At 38.5% G+C, this 24660-nt stretch overlaps 1 protein-coding gene across 1 annotated transcript; it reads left to right on the plus strand.

Moving 5' to 3' along the window:
- The first annotated feature begins 13451 nt into the window (after window positions 1-13451).
- LOC141398384 (phospholipid-transporting ATPase IF-like) lies at window positions 13452-24009 on the plus strand. Its single transcript, XM_073975669.1, has 8 exons — window positions 13452-13466; window positions 13517-13727; window positions 13803-14481; window positions 21027-21441; window positions 21500-22064; window positions 22125-22938; window positions 23355-23681; window positions 23753-24009. The coding sequence occupies exons 1-8, from the start codon at window positions 13452-13454 to the stop codon at window positions 23931-23933; spliced, it is 3207 nt and encodes a 1068-aa protein (XP_073831770.1). The 3' UTR covers window positions 23934-24009.
- The last annotated feature ends 651 nt before the right edge of the window (window positions 24010-24660 follow it).

Consider the following 24660-nt stretch of genomic DNA (forward strand, 5'->3'; position numbering starts at 1 on the left):
TATTTTATTACTTTGTAATAAAAGAAAAAAATAAATATTCAATAAATGAATATAAAATGAAAAAAATTTATTATTGTAAAGTGAATTTTATTTTTATAAAAGAAAGATTATCTTGATGAAGATGAAGTGTTAACAATTATAGAAGAAATGGAAGGCCGAATTTTCCATACGTACATATATATAACAAGTGAACAAAGGCTATAGTCAGAACGGGATCTACTATGTGACACTACCCCTGTGCACACACACACACAAACCAAAAGCAAAAACACACACAACTTAAGCAATTATAGTGTGAATAAAGTACTCGGAGTACATCCTCCATCTATCGCAGCTGAGGAGCGTCAGCTGCCACGACAAACTAGAGTAGTTTTGGCTCAACTACGCTCGGGATATTGCAGTCGCCTAAATTCTTATTGGGCGGAAATCGATCGCGCCGTGCAAGACATATGCCCAGTATGCGACATGGGCCCGCACGACACACAACACCTTTTTAACTGCCCCGCCAAACCTACCCACCTAACTCCAGTGGATCTGTGGCTACATCCCATCGAAGCAGCCACTTTTCTGGAACTGGAGATAGACCCAGAGCCAGATTGAACAGAGGAACGAACAAATAAACATAACAAAAACACTGTTACAACAACAACAACAACTACCCCTGTGCATAGGCTTTTCACTGGTAAACATTTCTTTCGGCGAAGACCCCTGAATATTATCCGACCATCACCAAAAACATAAGCCTTTTTCCTCTCTGGAAACCCAAATCAGCTTTCAAAATTTCATTACGATTCGATATCAGGCAGGTATAAATAGTATTCACAGGCAGGTATAAATAGTATTCACATGGATGCAGTCGCTGATGCCGTAAACAACAATCGTGTGAATGCGGTCCTCGGAGAACATCCCCCATCTATCGCAGCTGATGAGCGTCAGCTGCAACGACAAACCAGATTAGTTTTGGTTCAACTATGCTCGGCATGGTGCAGCGGTCTGAATTCCTTTAGAGCAAGGATCGACACAGTGCACCTTTTCAACTGCCCTGTCAAACCTAATCAACTAACTTTAGTATATCTGTGGTTAGAAGCAGTTACATTCCTAGAACAGGAGATAGATCCTGAGCCAGATTAGGCAGAAAATGAACGTACAAACATAAAATAAAAACACTGTTACAACAACAAACACAGTCTCACGACGGCCGGTTCTATGTACCGGATTGACTCGGAGGAATCTTCAATCAGGGACCGTAAATTATGTGTTGTGTTCGTGTATTTTTTCACCATGGGAGCGGCAATTTATCACGGTATGCCTGCTCCGAACTCTTTTGGTCCGTGCCGTGATTGAGATGAACCCCGATCTGTTCCGTTTGCCAGATCCGCATCCACCACCTGTCAGTATCGGTGAAATGTAATGAAATGGGTGGAGGAGGAAACGGAGGAGGAAGACTTGTCTTGCTAATACCTATCTCGCTTTAGCTTGACTCTAGTGAGCCATACATGGAATGTATGGGGGTAGCAGTAAAGTGTGATACTGCCGAGATAGAGCTGCTTAATGTGTACATACCTCCGATGAATAGCTGTGGGGACTTCAATGCTCATCCCGGTGCTAGGGGACTTCAATTCTCATCATGAGCTTTGTCATTCCGTCCTAGGTAATGACCAGAGGGGTACAGCGCTGGCTCCACGTTTTGCACGGTGAATGAAGACGCTCCTACGAGGATTAAAGAAGATTGCCTCAGCTCGCCAGATATCACCATTGTGGCTCCAGGGGCTCAATTCTTGTTCTATGAAAATTTGAAATGAAAAAAATTATAAAGGAAATAAATTTCAAAAGAAAACTTTATAAAGAAAATATTTTTCATTTCAAATTTTCATAGAACAAGAATCCAGCCCCAGTAGTGCGATTCTCTAACACATTTTTTTGCGTTACCGACAAAAATCTGTAAAATTAAAACGTAAAATTATGAATGAAAAGTTCAAATAAAAATTGAGAACGCCCTTGCTATCAGTAGAACGTTACGACTGCTTTCTATTCGTCGCTAACTTACCAAGAAACATCGGTAATTACCGAAATTATAAGCATTTTAATTTTACTGACAACTGTCGGTAACTTAAAAAATGAGTTAGAGAATCGCACTACTGGTCTGATAAATGACGTATCCTGGCAAACCATTTCCCTTGGCTCGGACCACCTCCCTATCATCCCTATATTCAGGGAACTGTCCATCCCCTCAGATCCTCGGGTAGCTGAGTTAATTTTCCGGGACATCATCATAGCATCCGCTGGTCGTATACTCGAAATAAGACAAAATTTCCCAGCAGAGGCGACGAGACTAGCAAATGAGCGCAATGAGCTTCGTCGTAGGAACCCTAAAGACCCGAGACTTAGAGAGCTTACTCTTGAAGTCAACAGGCTAGTAGGCGAACATAAGCGGAAAAAAATGACTAGATCATCTGAAGCAATGCAACATTGGTTCAGGATTAAGTAATTTGTGGGCAACTGTTAAACCAATCTCGAATTCGGGAAAGAAGGATGATAGAACGCCTGTTACTTTCAACGGCGTGACAACTGAGAGTAGTTATTGTATAGATGTTTTTGGGACCGCTCATGGCTCTATGGGCTAGGTTACTGTATTTAAAATTAAATTAACTGACCCAAAGAGTTGCTATTTTAACCGGCAGTTCATAGAGTACCCCGAGAGTGATAGGGCGAAGAGGAGTCTGCTACGCCGTATAAGAAGAGCCCTCCCAGCCGAGGAGGTACCACCACAGTTTACGATGCGCGATGCGAACATATAAACATAATAATAAACACTGTTACAACAACAACAATAATGCGCGATGTTGCAGATGCCATCCGAAACACGAAATCATCTAAAGCTTTGGGCCCACACCGAATATCGATGGTAATGATTAAGCAATTGGATGAACCCGGAGTTGAGTCTTTAACAAATGTCCACAAACTATCGTTAGCCACCCATATTGTACCAGAAGCCTGGATAGTTGACAGGGTGGTCCCGCTACTGAAGCCTGGCAAGGATGCCAGCAGAGGGGAATCATACAGGCCGATTTCACTCCTGTCGCCAGTAGCAAAGATCCTAGAGGCACTAGTCCTCCCTACAATGAGAAGCCGTTTTCCAGTTGCCCAACATCAACATGGATTTCGAAAAATTCATAGTACTACAACAGCATTAGATGTCATATCCACACATTTCAATAGATGACTGAACCAGAACAGGCCGTGCGACCGAACAGTTATGGTGGGTCTTAACCTATCGAAAGCCTTCGATACTGTCAATCATGCCAAGCTGTTCGAGGATATAGAGAAGACTCTCTCGTTTGTGGAATTCAGACACAATATGTTCAAAACAGTAGCGGTATTCACTCATTGTGGTAGATTTACAACTCTTGTTAATGTACTATATGTACCAGGGTTTTTTACAACGAAGTGTGAATGTCTTTTTTGTGAATATCGTAAACAAATCAAAGCATCTTAACGTCGTCGTAAGTCTATCTTTTAGTTTCAGTTTTATTACACATTTTTCATAAAAATTGTTTTTTCTTGCCTCCATTCTTTTTATTTTTCCCATTTTTTTACCAAAAAAAACAAAACTCTGACATAAATAAAACTCACAACAAAGTGACGACACAAGAATCAGCTGTTCTAACCCTTGTAAAAGTACAATGGAATGTTTACAATACTTTTAGGTCGAGTAAATTAACAACCCTGTTGTAAATTAAACTTTCATGTATTTTGTTGTTGTGGTATTGTAAACACTTGTAGATCTACAATATTAACAAGATGTACAAGATCTACAACACCACTCTACCAACATGAGTGAATACCGCTAGTGATTTCCCCAAGGAGGAGTGATATCTCCGGATTTGTTTAACCTCTACCTCTATGAAATTCTGCACCCTCCAGACGGCATAGATATCTTAATGTATGCGTCGCCAATGATGTAGCGGCGCGAAAGTCAAAGAATTTAACTATAAAATTGCGAAATATTTTCCATTGTATCGATTACATACACTTTGCAGACAAAGATTTTGTTTTTTCATTTTTGTTGTTGTAAATATTCACTCAGTTATTCACTATCAAAGACAAGAGTTTTTGTTGCATCAGATTTTAAAAAATTGTTGCAAAAAATTAACTTCATATTTGTTTAAATGTTAAATAAATTCGTAATGAAAATGGACAAGATATATTTTTAATTAATAGCAGAGGATGTGATTTAAATTATAAAAATTAGTTTGGGGTCTTTGTTATATAGCAATACATTTTCAAAAAATTCAATTTTTAGTGTTTTTTTGGGTTGTACGCGCTTGTTCCATAGAGTGCATCTTGTAAACTTGGCCGAACATAGGTCCGATTATTTTTTGGGGAATGAAATTGAACTCTCTGGATACTGAATAACCACATTCGGGCTGCAAATATTTGCAAATCTTTTGATGACTGGACTTTTAAAATAAGGGATTTTGCATGAAATTCATACAAATTTAGCTGTGCATTTGTATGGGAGCTAAATCAAAGTATGGACCTATCTTGAGAAATGTTTGTAAGGAGGAGTTCTACCCCCGGAGACACTATAATACCATATTATAGCTAAATATGTTATTAACACGTTCGCGGATGCAAGCAAATTCAGAGTGGTGAAACCCAATTATTTTCGAAATTAGTTTTTTGTTTTTATTTATTAATTATTCCTTATTATTATTATTTATTTATTATAGAATGTATCTTGTTGAAATAAATCGTATTATGTATATTAATCACCAAAACTTAAGATTGTATACAAGTAAATGAACAAAAATTGGCTGACAATGTGTATGCTATAGAATTCACGTCATTTTGCATCGGAATGCTATAGCATTCACGTCCGCGAACGTGTTAAATATGGGATAACAAGTGAAAATTCAACGAATCGGGGGTACTATAAAAGGGGCTACATCGAAACATAAATCCGTATTGAAAATGTTTTGCAAGAAGATTTATACGCAGTGAGAACACGGAATGCAAAATTACAGCCAAGTTGAATTAAAAATGTAGTCATGATATTCAAAATACCTTAAATTGGGAGATACGGTTACATGGGGGCTATGTATATCAAAACGTGGACCTATGTTCATAGCAGCGTACGTAAAAATACTTTAAATAACATTTCCAATCGTTTCGTTTCGTATTTTCCATAGGAACAATACAAAACGAAACATAACCCACGTTGGCCGAGCTCGCTGTTTAGTTTTGTTTACATTCGTGAGTACGAACAAAACGAAAAGCGAAAAGTACTCAATAAATAAAATTCACTGTGGTATGCTGATGCTAACTTATAGGGTTGTTAAGCAATCACATGTGTGTGTCTGAGTGTGCCATTGACAATACTCACGGCAAACGTTTCCCAAAAATACTTGTCGTTTCGGTGGTGAATGAAACAACTCGGCAAAGCATAGCCGAAGTTACATTACAGCAATCGTACAGTTTTCATCTTTTTACATTGAAAAGTTTGTGTTTTTGTTTGTGAAACGATACAGAGAAGCTGAAAAGTTTGTGGCTTTGTGTGATTGGTACGGGAATCGTTTTGTTTGTTTCCGTTCATTGGTTCATAGTTTTTGGTGGAAATATTTTCTGACCACTACAAAAATTTTGAAAGTTCATATTAGCGAACATTTCTTATTTAGCAATGATATACACCCTTTTTAGACATGTATTACCGATGAAAAAATTTGCATTGCTATTTTTTAATTACAATGACGTAAGACTTCTTGACCAATTTACCCTTGTTTTCAGAACTTTTGACAATATAATAATATGTTCCAAACAATGGATATATTAATAATCGCATATATTTTCGTTGTATAATTTATCAAATAACTCACAACTACAGTGAGTGTTATGTAATTCAGTGAAGAAAGAGTATATTATCTCAAAACCTTAGAAATATCTTAACATTTCATTTTTTGTTTACATGGAATGTTGAGGACATTTCCTTTGTTTCCTACTTCACAAAAGTTAAAAATCACGGCTTCAATTTTCCGCTCCAATTTTATTGAGTAATTTATAGATGGTAAATGGCATTAGTATCCACTAGTATTTTTCATATTTACAGGTAGAATTTAGAAGGAAAAAACGACGAGGCTCGTGTCTTATTTTTTTGGATTCTTATCACGCTGCGGTGTCAGAATATGCTCAATTTTTCATGGGATGTTTGTGGAACAATTATTATTATGTCAGGTGCACAATTGTTGTTGTCATAAAGAAATTGTAGTTATTTTCTTAAAGACATTTTGGTGTCCAATCGTAGATCTTATCACAAAGAATTTCTGAAGGCCGATAGTGGTTTTCTTGATAGAGAAATAATGCTGAGCAATAGTGAGTCTATCCATGATGAAATTCTAGCACCCAATCGACAGTATGTAAATGACAAATTCTGTAGCCCAATCATGCATCTGTCAGTAGACTAATTTCGGCGTCCAATCGTCGGACTTCTGGCTTCCTATCGTGGATCTTCTCATAAATTGATCAGGAACTAGGAAAACTCTGACTACCAGTCTTGAATTCTTTTGAAATGAAATTCTGGCGCCCAATCCAAGTTCTTTACATATATACATTCTTTTAGCAAAAATCCACAAACACAATTTTTTCCAATCAACATTTTTTATACTCTCAACCTTTAGTCCTCATCGAAATAATGGTTGTAGGACCAAAGTGTTTTTGGAAGAAATCTATTTCAGAAAACTTGGAGTCGACTTAGCTATGTTCGTCCGTCTGGGTGACTGCCTGGAGAACACGTAATTCTCGAACAGATCAACCGATTCGGTCCAAAATTTGTCCTTCGTAATATTTTGTCAAAATGTTGATCAATTTCGATCGACTATCGATCCACTCTATCGGTAACCTTCCACAGAATATTTTTAAAAATTTTCAGAGAAGTGCAGTTTAAAACCTCTCTGGATAATTAGTAAATATATCCGTGTAATGTTAAGACCTCAGTTGTCATGGCTTTACTTCCTTTATGCTAATAATTTAGTTATAAGGAGAAATATGAAATAAATAAATAAATAAACATACCTCTCTGGAAAGGCTTTGTTTTTTTGCAAACAAGCATTCTAGGGGCCCCCATTGCTATAGTACTATAGTTTTTTTCAGGGGCAAGTCCATACTTCCAGAGAAAATGGCCCGAAAGCTGTGTTGTCATGTGTAGTGGCTGGTGCATATGACAACGTTCGAACCGGATACTGCGTTGGTCCGAACTTTGTTTATCACAATATTTCTGCGAGCCTTATATAAATTTCGAAGAGGGCAATTTTCCCCCAAATTTCAAGAATTTTAGTGAAAATGGTATGTGCGATTTTTCTTGGACGAAGCAACAGATTTGGTCCAAACTTTGGATTTAGTAACATTTTGTCCAGACTGAAAATTATACTTGACGAACTGAAATGACTGGTGGGCGCAATATCTTTTAAAAGGAATGATTCCCAAAATAAGATCTACTTCCAAAATGAACTATGTCGGTCCGGTTCATTTCTTCGGGTACCTCCACAGCAGCACTTGTGGTCAGTGATAAAATCCATATTTTGTTGGCAAGTTCATACGTCCGAAAATGACTACACAATTCTGAAAATCTCCTACTACATAGCTTTGGGATAAAGGATTTTGGTTGTGTAGCCGCTGTTCGATCTGTCCATAGATGAAAGTTTCAGTTCACACAGGCTCAGGTATATTCCCGTCCACAAAGACGACTGATACTTATTGAGATTTTGACGAAGACGAATCTGTTTCCGATTAGCTTTTTTTATTTCATTTGTCGTTACAAAGTCCTTTGCCGAAGAAGGCAAAATGAACATTTCTAGAAATGTGCATCCATTGAAAGTACTTCCCAAAATACAATTCAAAGAGTAATCGACAGAAAAATTCCTGAAGACGAAATTCAATGTAATTTCGAAATATTGGAAATAATATGCAATAAATAAAATATAAACATTGACCTCAATCTAAATAACCTTGATTTTATTAACATTCGTAAGGTCGAACAAAACATAAAAATACGACAGAAAAATCCTTTTTTATACAGTAGACATATACTAATGTGTTGCAAGAGACCAGTATCAAATAATCTTAACGGACGACACTGCGTTGGAACAGAAATTATATCATAAAAAATGGTTGATATAGTTTTTTTTTTGCAAATTTCAAACATAATAAAGAATTTGTAATTGTTTTGATGTTCAAAATAGTTCATTACAAAAACGTGTTAGAGACTCTATACACAAATTGAAAACCACAAAGATTAATCAACGATTTTATCTTTTCAAAAATTTCAAAAGCAAAAGATCGCAAGAAAGTTTTTTCTAGATGTTGTTTTTAAAGCCAAAGTATTGGACGTAATAATGCTGCAAACGTTCAATAAATACTAATAAACGCCTTGTTCTGAACTCAGTAACACTTACAGTCTGCCTAAAATTACTATTAAACGCTTAAAAACACCTTAAAACTTAACAACTATGCAGAAAATTGTTGAAAAAGCCTAACGTGTTCCTTATTTTTATACTTTCCAATATGTTGGACAATAATGTATACCAATGTAGTTAAATAATTCTCTGTAATACTTCCTCCAAATACTTTACATATTTCTTGAAAAATTTAAAACAGTTTAACATTTTACTCAAAAATTAAAAAAAAATGTGTAACATAAGCAATGTCCTATGGGAACGAAAATCATATCGGGAGGAGGAATATGCAAATATCCGCCGCTAAATCCACTGCCACACGGTTAACCAATTGGACGGTAGAAGTGAGGTTCCAACAGAACATATTGGCTGATGGAGTACTGATTCCGACCACTAACTACGTGTAACGTGCGATAGCATGTTTAAGTCGTCCAGGCAAGTTACAGCTATTTGCGATAAGATCAGAAGTAGGAACAAGGTCCTCAAGTTGCTGGCCGGCAGCACTTGGGGTGTTGACAAAGAAACCGGCCAGTCTGTGGTAAGCTATGCGGCGCCAGCGTGGTATGCAAAAGTTAGCGCTACGCAGTGTAAGAACATTCAAACCTGCCAGAATGCCGACCTGAGGACTGCAACAGGGTGCCTCTTCATGACACCAGTGGACTATCTTGATGAGGAGGCGAAGGTTTTACCCGTGCGTCGACACAACAAGACGCAGTGAGCATCCCTGTCACGATTTAATGGACAGGCTTCCCCACCCAGGCACGTCAGGAGAGTTCTTCATGATCTAGAGAGAGAAATCCAAAGGTATAAAAGATAACCTCTAGATCAGAGTAAGGCAGAGAACATTTTTGGGCCTCCCTTGTGCTCTCAATGAGCGTAAATTTGTTGATGCTCACAATGTGTTAGCATCTACACAGGCTGTGAGCGATAACCAATTTACGCTCACTTAGAGCACATGGGCTCTCTTGTGAGTCACAATGCCTTCCACTGCTCTAGATCAACGAGCCTATCAGGCAGGCTGGGATAGCATTCATACAAACATTGTTGGGCAGGCTGTACAGATATACAGTGCTTGGAGACCACCCCCATCCATTGCAGCAGAAGAACGCCAGCTGCCAAGGCAAACACGAGTGATTTTAGCCCAGTTAATATCACTTCGTATTGGGGCCGAATTGATGCCACGATACCCAACACATGCCCGGCATGTGGATTGGGATCACACGACACACTGCATTTGTGTCGCTGCCCAGCTAGCCCCACTCACCTGTCTCCTGATTCTTTATGGACACAACCAGTCCAGGTTGCAGAAATCAGAGGATACAGAGGAACCAGAACATGATAACTGAAATAATACACGAACGAACATATATGCGTTGCTACAACAACAATAACATAAAAAACGGTCAAGGTCATTAACTGCGATAATAAAGAACCGGTGGATTTCCTTAAGCAATCAGTTAATGGCTGTCGGTCGTACCTGTTGCTGCTATTCCATGTGGGATGGTAACTTCAATACGGTTACATCCTCATTCTATGGAGCTGGACAGGGTAATGAAGGAAGTCGAGAAGTAGAACATTTGTCCGGCCCTCATCAGTTCCTTAGTTTTTTATATTCTACACCATCTTGTGGTAAGGGGTATTATGTCTTTGTGCATTAGTTTGTAACATGCAAAAGGAAACGAGCTAGACCCATAGTTCCTTTTAGGGATATACATAGAACCACTTTCTGAGTCGATTTACGCTTGTCCGTCTGTCTGTCCGTCTGACCGTCTGTCCATGTATTTTTCTAAACAAAGTACAGGTAGCATTTATTGTCCGATTCGCATGAAAATTGGGGAAGATAGTTTTTTGGACAAAGGACGAACGCTATTTATTTTGGTAAAAATCGGTTCAGATTTGGATATGGTCCCCATATATATCTTCGCCCGATTTAAGGCATTTGGTGCACGAAACACGCTGTATATGTCCGATTTCAACGAAATTTGGAATGTGCGACGGAATTTAGTCAAGAAATAAGTGTGCCAAATTATATAAAAATCGGTTCAGATTTGGATATAGCCCCTATATATATTTTCGCCCGAATTAAGGCATTTGGTGCATGAAACACGCTATATATTTCGGATTTCAATTAATTTAGAATGTTCGACGGTATTTAGTCTAAAAATAAGTGTGCCAAATTATATAGAAATCGGCTTAAATTTGGATATAGCTCCCATATATATTCTCGGCCGATTTAAGGTATTTGATGCACGAAACGCGCTATATATGTCCGATTTCAATAAAATTTGGAATGTTTGCCGGGATTTGGCCTAGAAATAACTGTGCCAAATTATATCGAAATCGGTTCAGATTTAGATATAGCTCTCATAGATTTGATGTATTTGATGCGCGAAACACGCTATATTTGTCCGATTTCAATGAAATTTGGACTATGTTACTGAATTTGGTCTACAAATAAATGTGAACAATTATATCGAAATCTGATCTGATTTGGATTTAGCTCCCATATATATTTTACATATTCACAGTGGTGTAGGGTATTATATAGTCGGCCACGCCCGACTTTGATCCTTTCCTTACTGGTTTTTGTTTGCAGATATGCACCGCCAAAATTATCTTACAATAACTTCTTTAACAAAAAAAAAAAAAAAAACAAAAAATATATATGGCGAATAACAAAATTCCTTTACAATTCCATTTGAAAAAAATTAAAAATTTTTTTTACGAGCACATCTACGATTTTTGGTACAGAGGTAAAGGAAAAAAATCCGGTTTCAAATCTGCTCGCGTTCACGAAATTGGCCAATGCGCGCAAAAGTTATAGCGGTTTTTATTCTCATATAAAGAAAAAATATTTAAAAATATCTTTTTTGTTGTTATGAGAAAATGTATGCATAAATCGTTAACAGCAGTCCATATCTATTCGTAGATGTTTAAATAGTTATTAAATTTATTATTATTTTCGCGGAAAGTCAACAAATAATAAAAAAATTTTTAAGTAAATCCAAATTATCCTGTCCCAGAATCCGTACAAACCCTCAAAAAATAAATTAAAGAATATATGCGGAATCTAGACAATGCGTAGAAAAATATGATACCAAATTTATAGAGATTGGGTACATAAATTGCATATTATAGCAACAACAAAAGAGAAAAACTTATTGTTGGAAAATATTGTTGCAAATATTTTTTTGGTTTGATTCTAAAAATTAGAAAAAAATATTTGGGAGTTCTCCAACTATTTTGCTAAAATCCCATAGAATAATGAATGTATACTGTTAAAACTTCATCAAAAAATATGGTTTACCATCGCGAGAGTTTAACTGATTACTGTGATAACTTATAAGGGTAGGAAATTAAGAGTAATATTGAAATTACAATCATTCAATTAATATTATAATTAAAAAGCCGGTTATTCGCGAATTAGTTAAAGTCGGTTGATGCGCATCCGTTTTTGGATACAGCGAATCAATCTCTGTAAAAATTTATGCATATTTCGATGTTTCACTCAGGGGCCATTGTGTGCTACCAGTTGCATCATACACTGCAAAAAACCTTAAAGTTGGTAAAAGTCGCGCAATGTGCATACGATTTTGATGCGCATCCGGTTTCGTCAGCGCCTATCAAAAATACGTCCAAATATACCAATTTTAATTAGATTCTTCAAGAACCGCGGATGTGCCTCCACATTCTATTTTTGGTGAAAAACCCATATTACACGCGAATCTCTGTAATTTATGACACGTGTTTTCGCAAATATTATAATCGCGTACAAAAGGATTCCATTTACGTAAAAAAATTTCAAGAAAATCGCGGTTTAGTACGCGGATTTGTCGAAATAATTTTTTGCTGCTTTTCCTATTTTCAGGGTATCTATATCCGCGGTTTTAGTGGATGGATTCGATCGCGGAAGGTATCATTAGATCCGTCGCGTAAAAAAACTAAATTCACGCGGGGTACAAAGGAAATTGAATGGCACTTGTAAATTTTAAACGCAAAAAATAGGTTTTTTAAAAAAAATCACGCATCAAATATTGGCTTTTAGACTCCAATTACTAGGATGCTGTAAGGAGCACACTCATGAGATATGCATTAAACGACGTAGAATCACGAGTTTTATAATCGTAATGTGAGTTTTGAATATTATCTTGTTGCGCGTCCGAATTATTAAAACAATTCAAAAAACCCCGAAATTCCGGCTTCAAAATGTCAGCATAAATTTTAGGTGGATGCAGTGGATATATCGAAAAATGATACACTAGTATCATATTGCCCATGAAGTATTCTTTGAGTCTTTCTTTGGGCATATGTCTATAAAATGTAAGGTTAAGCCTAAAATCGGAAGGGAGCATAAAAAACTTGTTGGCTTCAACATATTTTTACCTATTTTTCTACATTGATGCCAACACAGCTTCCACGTAAATTAATTTTAATGGTCGACCTTATGGGATTCCTCCTAAAACACTTCAGTTTAAAGAATGTATATCATACTATATAGAATATGTTAACAGTTCGCGAATTCTGAAAGGGTGAAACTCGGATTCATCGATTGTAAAAAATTTTTGTTTTTCGCCATATATCGTTTGCTCCTAATATAAGAGTGATAAAAGATACAATCTCCTTGAGTTTTCTTTGGTCATTCTATAGATTATAATTAGAAATGGTGTACGTTTTTATTTATAGGGGTGCCATGAAGAGAATTAGCATATCTTAATCTTAGAACAGTAATTACCGAAATACTCATGTCCACGATAATGTATTTAACCCTATCCTTATCGCTAGGCAATGAGAATTGAAAACGCTCGCACAATTCAATATTGAATTGCATATCAAAAAGTGAAATGTGAACTCAACGACTGATTAGCGGCGATTATTCAGTATAGAAGTTAATATTGGCCGTTAAAGATCGTCGACGATTACTGGAAATATAAAACAATGAAATAAATTTAACAATAAGTGAACAAAATAATATACTAATTAAAATATAATAAAAAAATATTGAAAATGGTAGAAAATAAAGTAAATTAAATAAAGCGAATTAAATTGATTCGATATTATATTTTAAATAGGGTTCGAGTAGCAGTAAAACGGCGGAAAATCTCCGCATACAAGTGGGAGGAAATAGTGGCACAAACAGTGGTAAAAAATCGGCTCAATTAAATCGTATCAAAACCACAAAATACACCCTGCTAACATTTTTGCCCATCAATTTTTATGATCAATTTCGACGAGCGGTGTACTTTTACTTTCTGGTTGTGACAATTATATCATTTTTCGTGAGTAAGTATCGGCGGGGTAACTCGATCGACTAACGAATTATAATTCATATTCTCTCTCTCTCTCTCTGTGTTTCAGATAGTACCCTCTCACCAATGGTATCTCTGATCCCCTTACTATTTGTTATGATTGTAACCGGCATCAAGGAGGCCCATGAAGATTATCAGAGATATAAAAATGATAATTTGGTAAATTATTCAAAGGTTAAAATTTTACGGGAAGGCAAAGAGATTGAAATTGAATCCCGTTATGTATGTCCTGGAGATTTGGTGGTGGTTCGTGCAGACTGTGATGTACCCTGTGATGTGGTACTATTGTATTCGTCGGATAAAAGTGGTAAATGTTTTGTTACCACTGCCAATTTGGATGGTGAAACAAATTTGAAAACTTTAACCATACCTAGGACGCTGCCACAGATAAGTGATTCCAATTTCTGTGATTTAAATAAATTGGGCATTATTGAATGTGAAAGTCCAAGAACCGATTTATATACTTTCAATGGAAAAATGGAAGTGGAAGGTAGCTCATTAGTGTTGCCATTGACAAGTGATAACCTATTATTGCGGGGTTCTAAAGTTAAAAATACCGAAATGGTGATTGGTTGTGCTGTTTATACTGGAATGTCTACGAAATTGCAGTTGAATAGCCGTTATACGGGAAATAAGTCGGCATCAAGTGAAATTTATATCAACAAATTTCTTATATTTTTGGTTATCCTGATGATTGCTGCCTGCATTATTCTCTATATGTTGGGAAGGTAAGAACATATTTTGTATGAGTATATATTTTATATTACATTGGAATCCCGATGATTCGTAATCCAAGGGACCTGTCGTTTCTTACATATCCAACAATTTTTAACTTTTGTGAGGAAGGTATCGGTCTTGGAACTTGATGCACGTTTGTAAGCAATTTTACGACCATTCGGCCAAATCGGATACTTAATTCGTATTTTATCGTGCTCATCAGTCATTTTAGTTGCTGTCTGCGCAGGGTTTTGTTTTGATATTTTGGCACGCTATTTCAGGAAGTACTTCCCCAAAAAGTACCATCGCCAGTATTCGAAGCTAATCTATGACTAGCAGAAATATCGGCTACTGCCTTCGATGGTGCGAACTATTTTAGTGTCAAAAATTTTTTTTGTAGCCACTGGTGTTTCTTACGCCTGCTGTGTCTCCTAAAAATCTTTAAATAATCCACGCCTCTGGTGTCTCCTAAAAATCTTTAAATAATCCACGCCTGTTGTGGCCTCTGGTGTCTCCTAAAAATCTTTAAATAATCCACGCCTGTTGTGGCCTCTGGTGTCTCCTAAAAATCGTTAAAAAACCTACGCCTGATGTGGCCTCTGGTGTCTCCTAAAAATCTTTAAATAATCCACGCCTGTTGTGGCCTCTGGTGTCTCCTAAAAATCTTTAAATAATCCACGCCTGTTGGGGCCTATGGTGTCTCCTAAAAATATTTAAAAAATATACGCCTGCTGTGGCCTTTGGTGCCTCCTAAAAATCTTTAAAAAATCTATGCCTGCTGTAGCCTCTGGTGTCTCCTAAAAATCTTTAAAAAATCTACGCCTGCTGTGTCTCCTAAAAATCGTTAAAAAAGCTTTGCCTGTTGGGGCCTCTGGTGTCTCCTACAAATCGTTAAAAAATCTACGCCTGCTGTGGCCTCTGGTGTCTCATAAAAATCTTTAAAAAGTCCAGACCTCTTGCTACCCTTGGTGGCTTCTACAAATCTTTCTAAATCCAGGCCTGTTGTTGTTGTTGTAGCAACGCATATATATTCGTTCGTGTATTACTTCAGTTATCAAGTTCCTCTGTATCCAGACTCAAGAATTCTGCAACCTGGACTGGTTGCGTCCATAAAGAATAAGGAGACAGGTGAGTGGGGTTAGCTGAGCAGTTGAATAAATGCAGCGCATAGTGTGGTCCCAATCCACATGCTGGGCATATGTTGGGTATCGTGGCGTCAATTCTGGCCCAATACGAATTGAGGCGGCTGCATCGTCCGGATCTGAACTGAGCTAAAACCACACGTGTTTGCCTTGGCAGCTGGCGTTCTTCCGCTGCGATGGATGGGGGATGGTCTCCAAGTACGGCATTCACACTGTATCTTCGTACTGCTTGCGCAACCATGTTGGTGTGAATGCGATTCAAGCCTGCCTGATAGGATCGTTGATCTCTTTTATACCTTTGGACCTCTCTCTCTCTCTCTAGATCATGAAGGTCTCTCCTGACGTGCCTGGGTGGGTGAGTCTGTCCATTAAATCGTGACAGGGATGCTCACTGCGGTAACACCCAAGCAGGTACTGAATCGACAACATCTTATTGTGCTGACGCACCGGTAAAACCTTCGCCTCCTCATGAAGATGGTCCACTGGTGTCGTGAGAAGGCACCCTGTTGCAGTCCTCAGGGCGGCATTCCGGCACGCTGGCGCGGCATAACTTACCACAGGCCGGCCTATTGCATTGTATGTGGTCAACAAGGTTTCTTTATCAGAACCCCAAGTGCTGCCGGCCAGCGACTTGAGAACCTTGTTCCTTCTTCTGATCTTATTGAAAATAGCTGTGGCATACGCGGACGACTTGAACATGCTATCGAACGCTACACCCAGTATTTTAGGGTAGTTAGTGGTCGGAATCAGTGCACCATCGACCAATATGTTCAGTGGGAGCCTCATCTCAGCCGTCCATGTGGATTTAGCGGCGGGTATTTTCATATTCCTCAGATGGAAGAACTGCACTAGGTCAGCTATGTAGACATTTAACCTATCACATATGTCATCCGGGCATCTTGTTACCCTTGGTGGCTTCTAAAAATCTTTAAAAAATCCACGTTTATTATTGTTGTTGTTGTAACAACAAATTATATATTTGTACGTTCGTTTTTCTGTTTAATCTAGTTCTATTACAAGTTCTAGAAATGTGGCTGCTTCAAAGCTACTGGAGTTATCTGAGTAGGTTTGGCAGGGCAGATGAAAGGGTGCAAAAGTTGTCGTGCGGACCAGTGCTACATACTTTGCACGGTGTTATCAATCCTTTTCTCATAGGAATTTAGACATCTGCACCACACCATGAGTAGTGGAGCCAAAATTACTCTGGTTTGTCGTGTCGTGTGATAGATGGGAGATGTTCTCAGAGGACCGCATTCACACGATAGTTGTTATGGCATTTGTGACCGCTTCAATGTGAATACCATTCAAACCTGCTGATCTACGACTTCTTTTTTTTGTAAAGTTGGACCTCTCTTTCTGCATCATGAAGATCCCTCCTGACATGCATGACAAGAGGGGTCCTATCTACCATATAGTGATTAGGATGGCTCTCACGGAAACACCCGAGCAAGTACTGGATCGAAAGCATGTCATTGTGTTGAATTCCATTGAAGACATGAGGATGCACTTGTAGCCGTTCTCAGGGCGGTATTCTGACTGGTTTGTATTTTTTTCCTTCTCGTTACACTTATATTCCCCGACCATTCTGAAAGCTATGCGGCGCCAAAACCAACATATCGCGTTATATGTGGTCAACAAGTTTTCTCTATGTGCACCCAAGTGCTGTCGGCTAGGGACTTGAGGACCATTTTTCTACATCTCAGTTTGATAGCTGTGGCATGCGCGGAGGACGTGAACATGCTGTCGAATGTGATCCATAGAATCTTGGGGTAGTTAGTGATCAGAATTCTGCTACCATCATCCATAACATTTAACTCAATGCTCACCTCTGCAGTCCATGTGGTGAACATAGTGGCGAATATTTGCATATTCCTCGTGCGGAAGAAGTTGGTAAATTCGATCAAATAGGAGTTCCGTCTTTCACAAATGACATTAGGGAAGGTCGTACAAGATCGTACAATCATCCGACTTGGAAACAATTCCATAGATATTGTATTCCTGAATTCCACGTACCTATAATTGATTATTCAACTTTTTCAAACTTTTTCAAACTTTACCGATTCAACAATGTTCTCAAGAAGCGTGGAGTGTTTGACTGTATCATAGGATTTTGACAAGTGGAGCACCACCAACACTGTCCTATCGCACGGCCTGTTCTGGTTGAGTCCTCGATAAATATCTGTGGAACTGGCATGCAGCGCTGTTGTCGTGCTGTGCTGGTTTAGGACCCCATGCAGCTGAATAGCTATTTCTGACGCTGGGAGGAATAAAGCCAGAAGAGTCTTTGCTACGGCAGTGGGTTATTTCGTAGCGGATTGACCAAGCTGCCAACCAAGCATTAAACCTATGCTTCTATGTAGGTTTCTATGCTGCTACAACAACAACGAAATTAGTATGGATTCACCTTTGCTGACATCCCTACTTGGTTTCAGAAGCAGGATCACCCTGCTGATTTTACAGACTTCGGGAACAATGTGTGTGGCAAGCGACAGATTGAGAACTTTGGTGAGATAGACAACTCCCAGCTCATCCAGCCGTTTCGGCATTGCCATGGAGATTTCTCATATTTGTATTGTAGGATTGAGTGTTCCTGATGACATTCGCAACATTACCCATTGTAAATTGTGGTGGTTCCTCAACGACGGGAAGAGATCTATTGCGACGTAGTACTCTTCTCATCGGCCAATCACTCCTTGGGTGTTCGACAAACTGTCGATTAAAATAACTTGTGCACCTCTTCGGATCAGTCAGCCTTACGTTGCCAAACTTGCAGGGTCCGAGAGTAAGTTAACCGTTGCTCACAATTCACTTATTCTTGCTTCAGTGTTGCAACTCTTCGGATGATTTAACCACTTGTTTCGCTTATGCTTACCCACCAACCTGTCAACTTCCAGTGCCAGCTCCCTGATTCTGAGGTCACTGGGGTTGTCTCGACGAAGCCCATCACGCGCATTTTCTATCCCGTCGTCTCTGCTAAAAAATTTGGTCTCACTTCGGGCATTTGACCATCAGGTATATAGCGAGGGACTGCAGTAGTGATGATGCCTCGGAACGTTCTTTCTGTACACGAACATAAGAAGGGTTGGACAGATCTCTGAAGCGGTGATTAGTGAAATCTCGGAAGCAAGGCCAATTAGCTTTCCCATGATTGATTGATGAAAGTGCGGCGTTCAGAGGTGTTGAAATCTGGCGGTCTGCTAATGGTGACAATTGTGTGGAGGTGGTCTGACCCAAGGGAAATGGGTTGCCAGGTAAAGTCATTTGTCAGACCTGATGACTCGATGGTTATGTCTGGCGAACTGTGACACTTTCCGCTAATTCTGGTAGGGGCGTCCTCATTTACCGTGCAAAACGCAGAGGTATATATGTATCTGCTCAACCAGCGCTGTACCTCTCTGGTCGTTTCCGAGAACCGAATGCCACAACTCATGATGAGCATTAAAGTCTCCCAAGACCAGACGGTTATGACCTTCCAAAAGGGAGCTGGTGTTGGGCCTATAAACTGGACAACAGCTATTTATCCGCTGCTACCCTTGTGCATTCCAGGTGAAAGAGGTCTGTATACAGACGAGAACAGACTGGTGCAATAGCCAAGCTAATCCCCCCAACTGCACTTCCTCACTGGGGTTGGCTCGACGAAACTCATCACGCTCATTTGTTAACAAATTTGGTTTCACTTCTGGTATTCCACCAGCAGGTATACTGCGGCAGTGATGCGGCAATGATGATGTCTCGGAACGCTCTTTTTGTACGAGAACATAAGAAGGGTGGACAGATCTCTGAAGTGGTGATTAGTGAACTCTCGGAAACTAGACCAATTAGCTTTCCCATGATTGATTGATGAAAATGCGTCGTTCAGAAGTGTTGAAATCTGGCAGTCTGCTGATGGAGACAATTATGGGAAGATGGTCTGATCTAAGAGAAACGACGGGTTTCCAGGTGACGTCATTTGTCAGACCAGATTATACGATGGTTATGTCTGGAAAACTGTTACAATCTCCGCTAATTTTGTTAGGGTTGTTCTCATTGACCGTACCAAACGTAGAACTATAAATCTGCTCGGCCATCACTATACCCCTATGGTTACTTTCGAGGACCGAATGCCACAACTCATGATGAGCATTAAAGTCCCCCAAGACCAGACGGTTATGACCTTCCAAAAGCGAGCTAATAATGTTGTGCCTACAACCAGGAGTACAGCTATTTATGGGCTCCTACCCTCATGCATTCCATGTACGGGTGATTAGAGCAAGGGTCAAGTGAAATAGGCCTGTACCTAACAGACTGGTGCAATAGCAAAGCTAATATCCCGCCTCCACTTCTGGTGCGATCCTTTCTCAGCACGTTGTAGCCATCACAGTGCTGTAAGCTGCATGTGTTGTGTTGTTGAGCATGGTTTCCTGCACCGCCGCGACCGTGATATTCTTCCGACCCATAAAATCCACAATTTCTTCGATCTTATCTCGGAGTCCATAGCAATTAAATTGCAAAAAGGATGCATTTACATGGATTGGAACTGCAACGGCTAATCTTGAGTGCAGGGGAGTCTCGTATTCTGATCATGATGACGCACTGTTGGTTGTGTTCACGCAGCATGCTGCAACATAGTCTCACGGTGCTCCTTAACTAATTTTAAATGAAAGGTGCTTACACCTGGGAAGTTTTTTTCGGATTCTGAAACTTCAATGTTCATAGATGAGAAAAATCAAAAAACGGAAGGATTTTCAAATAAATCGCGGTCAAAGTTCAAATTTTTGGGGCTTTATAATGTTTTCACGATTTTGCTCGGAAAGCTCTATCGAAATGGGATTGGACCAAATCGGATTGGACCTTAATGTTATTTTCGTAGGTTTTACCATTTTTGAGATATAGAAATTCAAATTGGGACAATTCACTGACTGTATCGTCTCCTTGTAAAACAATGTCATGAAGGGTGTCCCTTAACTAACTTTAAATGAAAACCGCTTAGACCTGGGAAGTTTTTGCGGATCCTGTCGTAGTCCCTCAAATGGACGAGTATAGAGAAACCCCTTAGATGCACTCACTCCCAGCATCTCTTGTATCGCAACGAAGATTAAGTGTGGTGGATGGGAATGTGACACATCCAAATAGATCCACGGTTTTCCTCCGCCTCGGCACGGTCCAAAAGAATCTGGAGCAAGCATTCTGGGATATGCTGCTTCGAACACAGAAAAACGATACAAATACAAACATGTGTACACTGAGGTGGCAGCCATTGGCCGGAAACAGGTGTTGTGTAGTTCCGGGTCAATCCGGAATCGAATAACCCGCCGCGATGAGATGATCCACATTTTTGTGAACCTTGGTGACTCAAAAAAAACCTTTTAAAATCCGCGTTTTTGTTGTTGTCGAAAAACCTTCGAACTTAACCTTAACTCAATGTTTATTTTCAGATACGAAGAAGTTAATACCGTGCCATTCATGGATTACTTGGGTCCCCCAATACAAGTCAATGCCATTGCAAATATTATTGAAGATTTTCTGGCATTTTTGATTCTATTCAATTACATGATACCCATATCGATGTATATGAATATTGAAATATATCGGGTGTTGAATGCCTTCTTTATACAACAAGATCAAAAGCTATATGATGCGGAGACAGATCAAAGGGCTGTGGTGAATTCATCGAACTTGAATGAAGATCTAGGACAAGTGAATATTTTGTTTTCAGATAAAACGGGAACCCTAACCAAGAATGAAATGAAATTCCAACAATGCTCAATAGCGGGAAAGAAATATGTTTATCGTAATTTTTATTTGGAGGATGAGGAATCCAAGCAAATGTTGAGTGTAAAGGAATTTGAGGTGAGTGAAAATAAATCAAGAGTTAAGATATTTTTTGAAATTTTTTTTCTCTTTTAAGGATAAACAAATGGAATTCTTCAAGGCGTTGACTTTATGCCACACAGTACAGATTGCCCAAAACCAAATGGAGGATACTGCCGATGACCAGCTGCAATACCAGGCCTCCAGTCCTGATGAAAAGGCTCTCCTGGAAGCTTGTCGCCAATTGGGTTTTATCTATCTCGGTGATGATAATGATATTCTAAAAGTTAAAATTTTGCTGTCCAAGGATGAGGATTCTAAAATTGAGAAACACAAACGTTTACATATTTTGGAATTTTCTTCTGAGCGTAAACGTATGTCTGTTATTGTGGCCGATAGTGAAGGCCGTAAATGGTTATATACAAAAGGAGCTGAAAGTTCTGTTTTCGAACTATGTTCGGAACAATCCAGAGATATGATCAAGCAAACAGATCCCCACATAACAGAATTTGCCAAGGAAGGTCTGAGAACTCTGGCCATAGCCAGGAGATTAATACCGGAAGAAGAATATGAGGAATTTTGCAATGATCTCATGGTGGCTCATAACACTTTGGATAGAAGGAAGGAGATGATGGCCGAGTGCTATAAACATATTGAATGTGGTAGGTTCAAAAATTCAATTTTGTCTTGAATTCAAATAACTTTGATAAACGTTTTTGCAGAGTTGGAACTATTGGGCGCCACCGCTGTGGAAGATTCCTTACAAGAGAACGTAAGCGAGACCCTAACTGCCTTACAAAAAGCTGGTATGAAAATATGGGTTTTGACGGGTGATAAAGTGGAGACAGCTGTAAACATTGCCCTGGCTTGTGGTCACATAGCGTCCGATTCCCAACAGCATTTTATTGTGGATTGTCATTGCAAAGAAGCTGTAATGGCTTGCTTACAAAAACTTGATAATTCCTACGGAAACAAATCCGAAAACACAAAATCTGCCTTAATTATGGATGGCATCAGCTTGGCCATAGCTCTTAAAGAACTACCCGAAGAATTCCGCCAGATAGCCCTAAAATGTTCTGCAGTTTTATGCTGCCGACTAAATCCTTTACAAAAGTCAGAAGTTGTCACATTAATCAAGAAACAAAAAGGTTACCTCACGGCAGCCATTGGTGATGGTGCTAATGATGTCTCCATGATCCAGGAGGCAGATGTTGGTATTGGTATTATGGGCAAAGAAGGTTTACAGGCGGCACGTTGTTCTGACTTTTCGATAGCGAAATTCTTTATGCTTCAACGTTTGCTCTTGGTCCATGGTCATTATAATACGGCTCGCCTCTCGTTTTTGGTATTGTTCTATTGCTATAAGAACATTTTGATAACGGGAATTATGGTTTTGTTCCAGCTGTATGATTTGTTTTCATCCACCTCCGTATATCATTCGCTGTACATGTGGCTATTCGATGTCATTTATATCTCGTTTAGTTTTACATTTTTGGCCATCAGTGAGAAACCCTTTTCCGAGGAGGTTTTAATGAGGTAAGTAGCTGTTTTATTATTTTTATATGGTAAATTAAAAAGGGGACATATTTAAACTCGAATATAAAGATAAACATACAAGCTACGCCCACAAACTAAAATTGCTAATGAACAAGATAACCCTTGAAGGAAGGTGAACAATATCGGTCCACTCACTCCAAACATCCTAGGAGTAGTAAAAACGTCTGTATTGTAAAGCTTTACCTTAAATATTGCGAGTTGTATCTTGATTTCAATAGGCAGACGGACGGACCGACCGGCATGTTATTATGGTGAAGGGTATAAAAATAGTCGTGCTTAGGGGCACCGCACAGCGTCTTAAGCATAATTTTTGTCGTAGAACTACTTTATGGGCAAATTATGTTGCTTTTTGTAGATAATAAATAAAATTCTCTTTCTTTGCTATCTATTTTCAGAAATCCCCATCTCTATCTAAATAATTCCCAAAATCGTCAAGTTCGATGGTCGGTATTCCTGCGCTGGATATTAAATGGGGCATTCCATTCGATTGTGGTATTCTTTTTTGCCTATTTCTTCTTTACGCTAAACAATGTCATACTCAACGATGGTCAAACTGCCGAATATTATATTTTCGGATCGATTCTTATACAAATGGTGGTGGTAGTGGGTAATTTAAAACTTATGTTGGAATCCCACTTCCTTAGTTATGTTTATATTGGAATTATTATTGCCTCGTTCTTTGGTTTCGTCCTGAGTACGGTTATCTACAATTTTATTGATTTGTAAGTATAAATGGTTTGAGTTATGCTATTTTATGTTCTAATTGTTTGTTTGCAAAATGTGTTTTTTACAGCCCCAATAATCCTGGTCTATATCATGCGTATAATCGTGTCTTCTGCTCTATACCCTCTTGGTTGTTTACAATTGTTACGGCTGTGGCATGCCTGATACCCGATTATACCATGAAAGTTGTACGCAGTTTATTTGGCAAATCATCAAGGTTGGAAATCCAAACCTCCAACGAAGGTGTTTAATTTTCTTAAGAATTATGCGAATATTTGTACTATTTTGTTGATGTGCTAAAAATAAATGTGATTGTCATACGAAAAAGTTTATCTATTCTTGTTAATACTTTTACTATCTGTGTGGTAATAAAAATATAACATAAAAATTAACAGTGATTCACGATGCTTGCACAGTACTTTGCAAAACATTCCATAATTAATTTAATATAAAGCAATACATCTAGAAAGTCACAGATAGGTGGCATATACATATGTGAAACGTCAAACATAAAAAAACGCAAAAATAAAATTAATTAAAAAATATTAAATTAATGTTATATAGTCTACCAAGAGCTGAACAATCTGTAAGAATCACTTATAAATTATAGTATGCTAAGCATTGTGACATATGGGATGTTTGTGCAATAATTATTATAATTAAGCTAAGCATAATGTAAATATCATTACTTTATATTTCGGCCGGGCCCACCTTTTTATATCCTCCACCATAAAATATTCTGAACTAAAATTGAGTAATTATTTTCATTCCTGTCCTCAATTTTAGGTGGTGATATTTTGTGACCACGGATACCCCAAATGCCTAAATAAGGTCAAAAATATTTTAAATAGGGCGCAATTTTAATGAGGCTATATCAAAGTGTGGACCTATGTTGAAAATTTTTGATGGAGAAGTTTTGTGACCACTGATAACTTCAAACATCAAATTACAGATAGTTCGGTAAAAAATTGTCGCTAA

This window comes from Musca autumnalis, unplaced genomic scaffold (genome assembly GCF_047663935.1).
Source record: "Musca autumnalis isolate F117 unplaced genomic scaffold, ASM4766393v1 scaffold_3, whole genome shotgun sequence".
In the NCBI taxonomy this organism is placed as follows: Eukaryota; Metazoa; Arthropoda; class Insecta; order Diptera; family Muscidae; genus Musca; species Musca autumnalis.

Excerpts from the sequence above, each read along its gene's own strand:
- LOC141398384 (XM_073975669.1), top strand. Across the intron at positions 21,442-21,499 it reads TGAGTGTAAAGGAATTTGAG|GATAAACAAATGGAATTCTT; the intron begins GTGAGTGAAAAT and ends TTCTCTTTTAAG. Across the intron at positions 22,939-23,354 it reads TCCGAGGAGGTTTTAATGAG|AAATCCCCATCTCTATCTAA; the intron begins GTAAGTAGCTGT and ends ATCTATTTTCAG.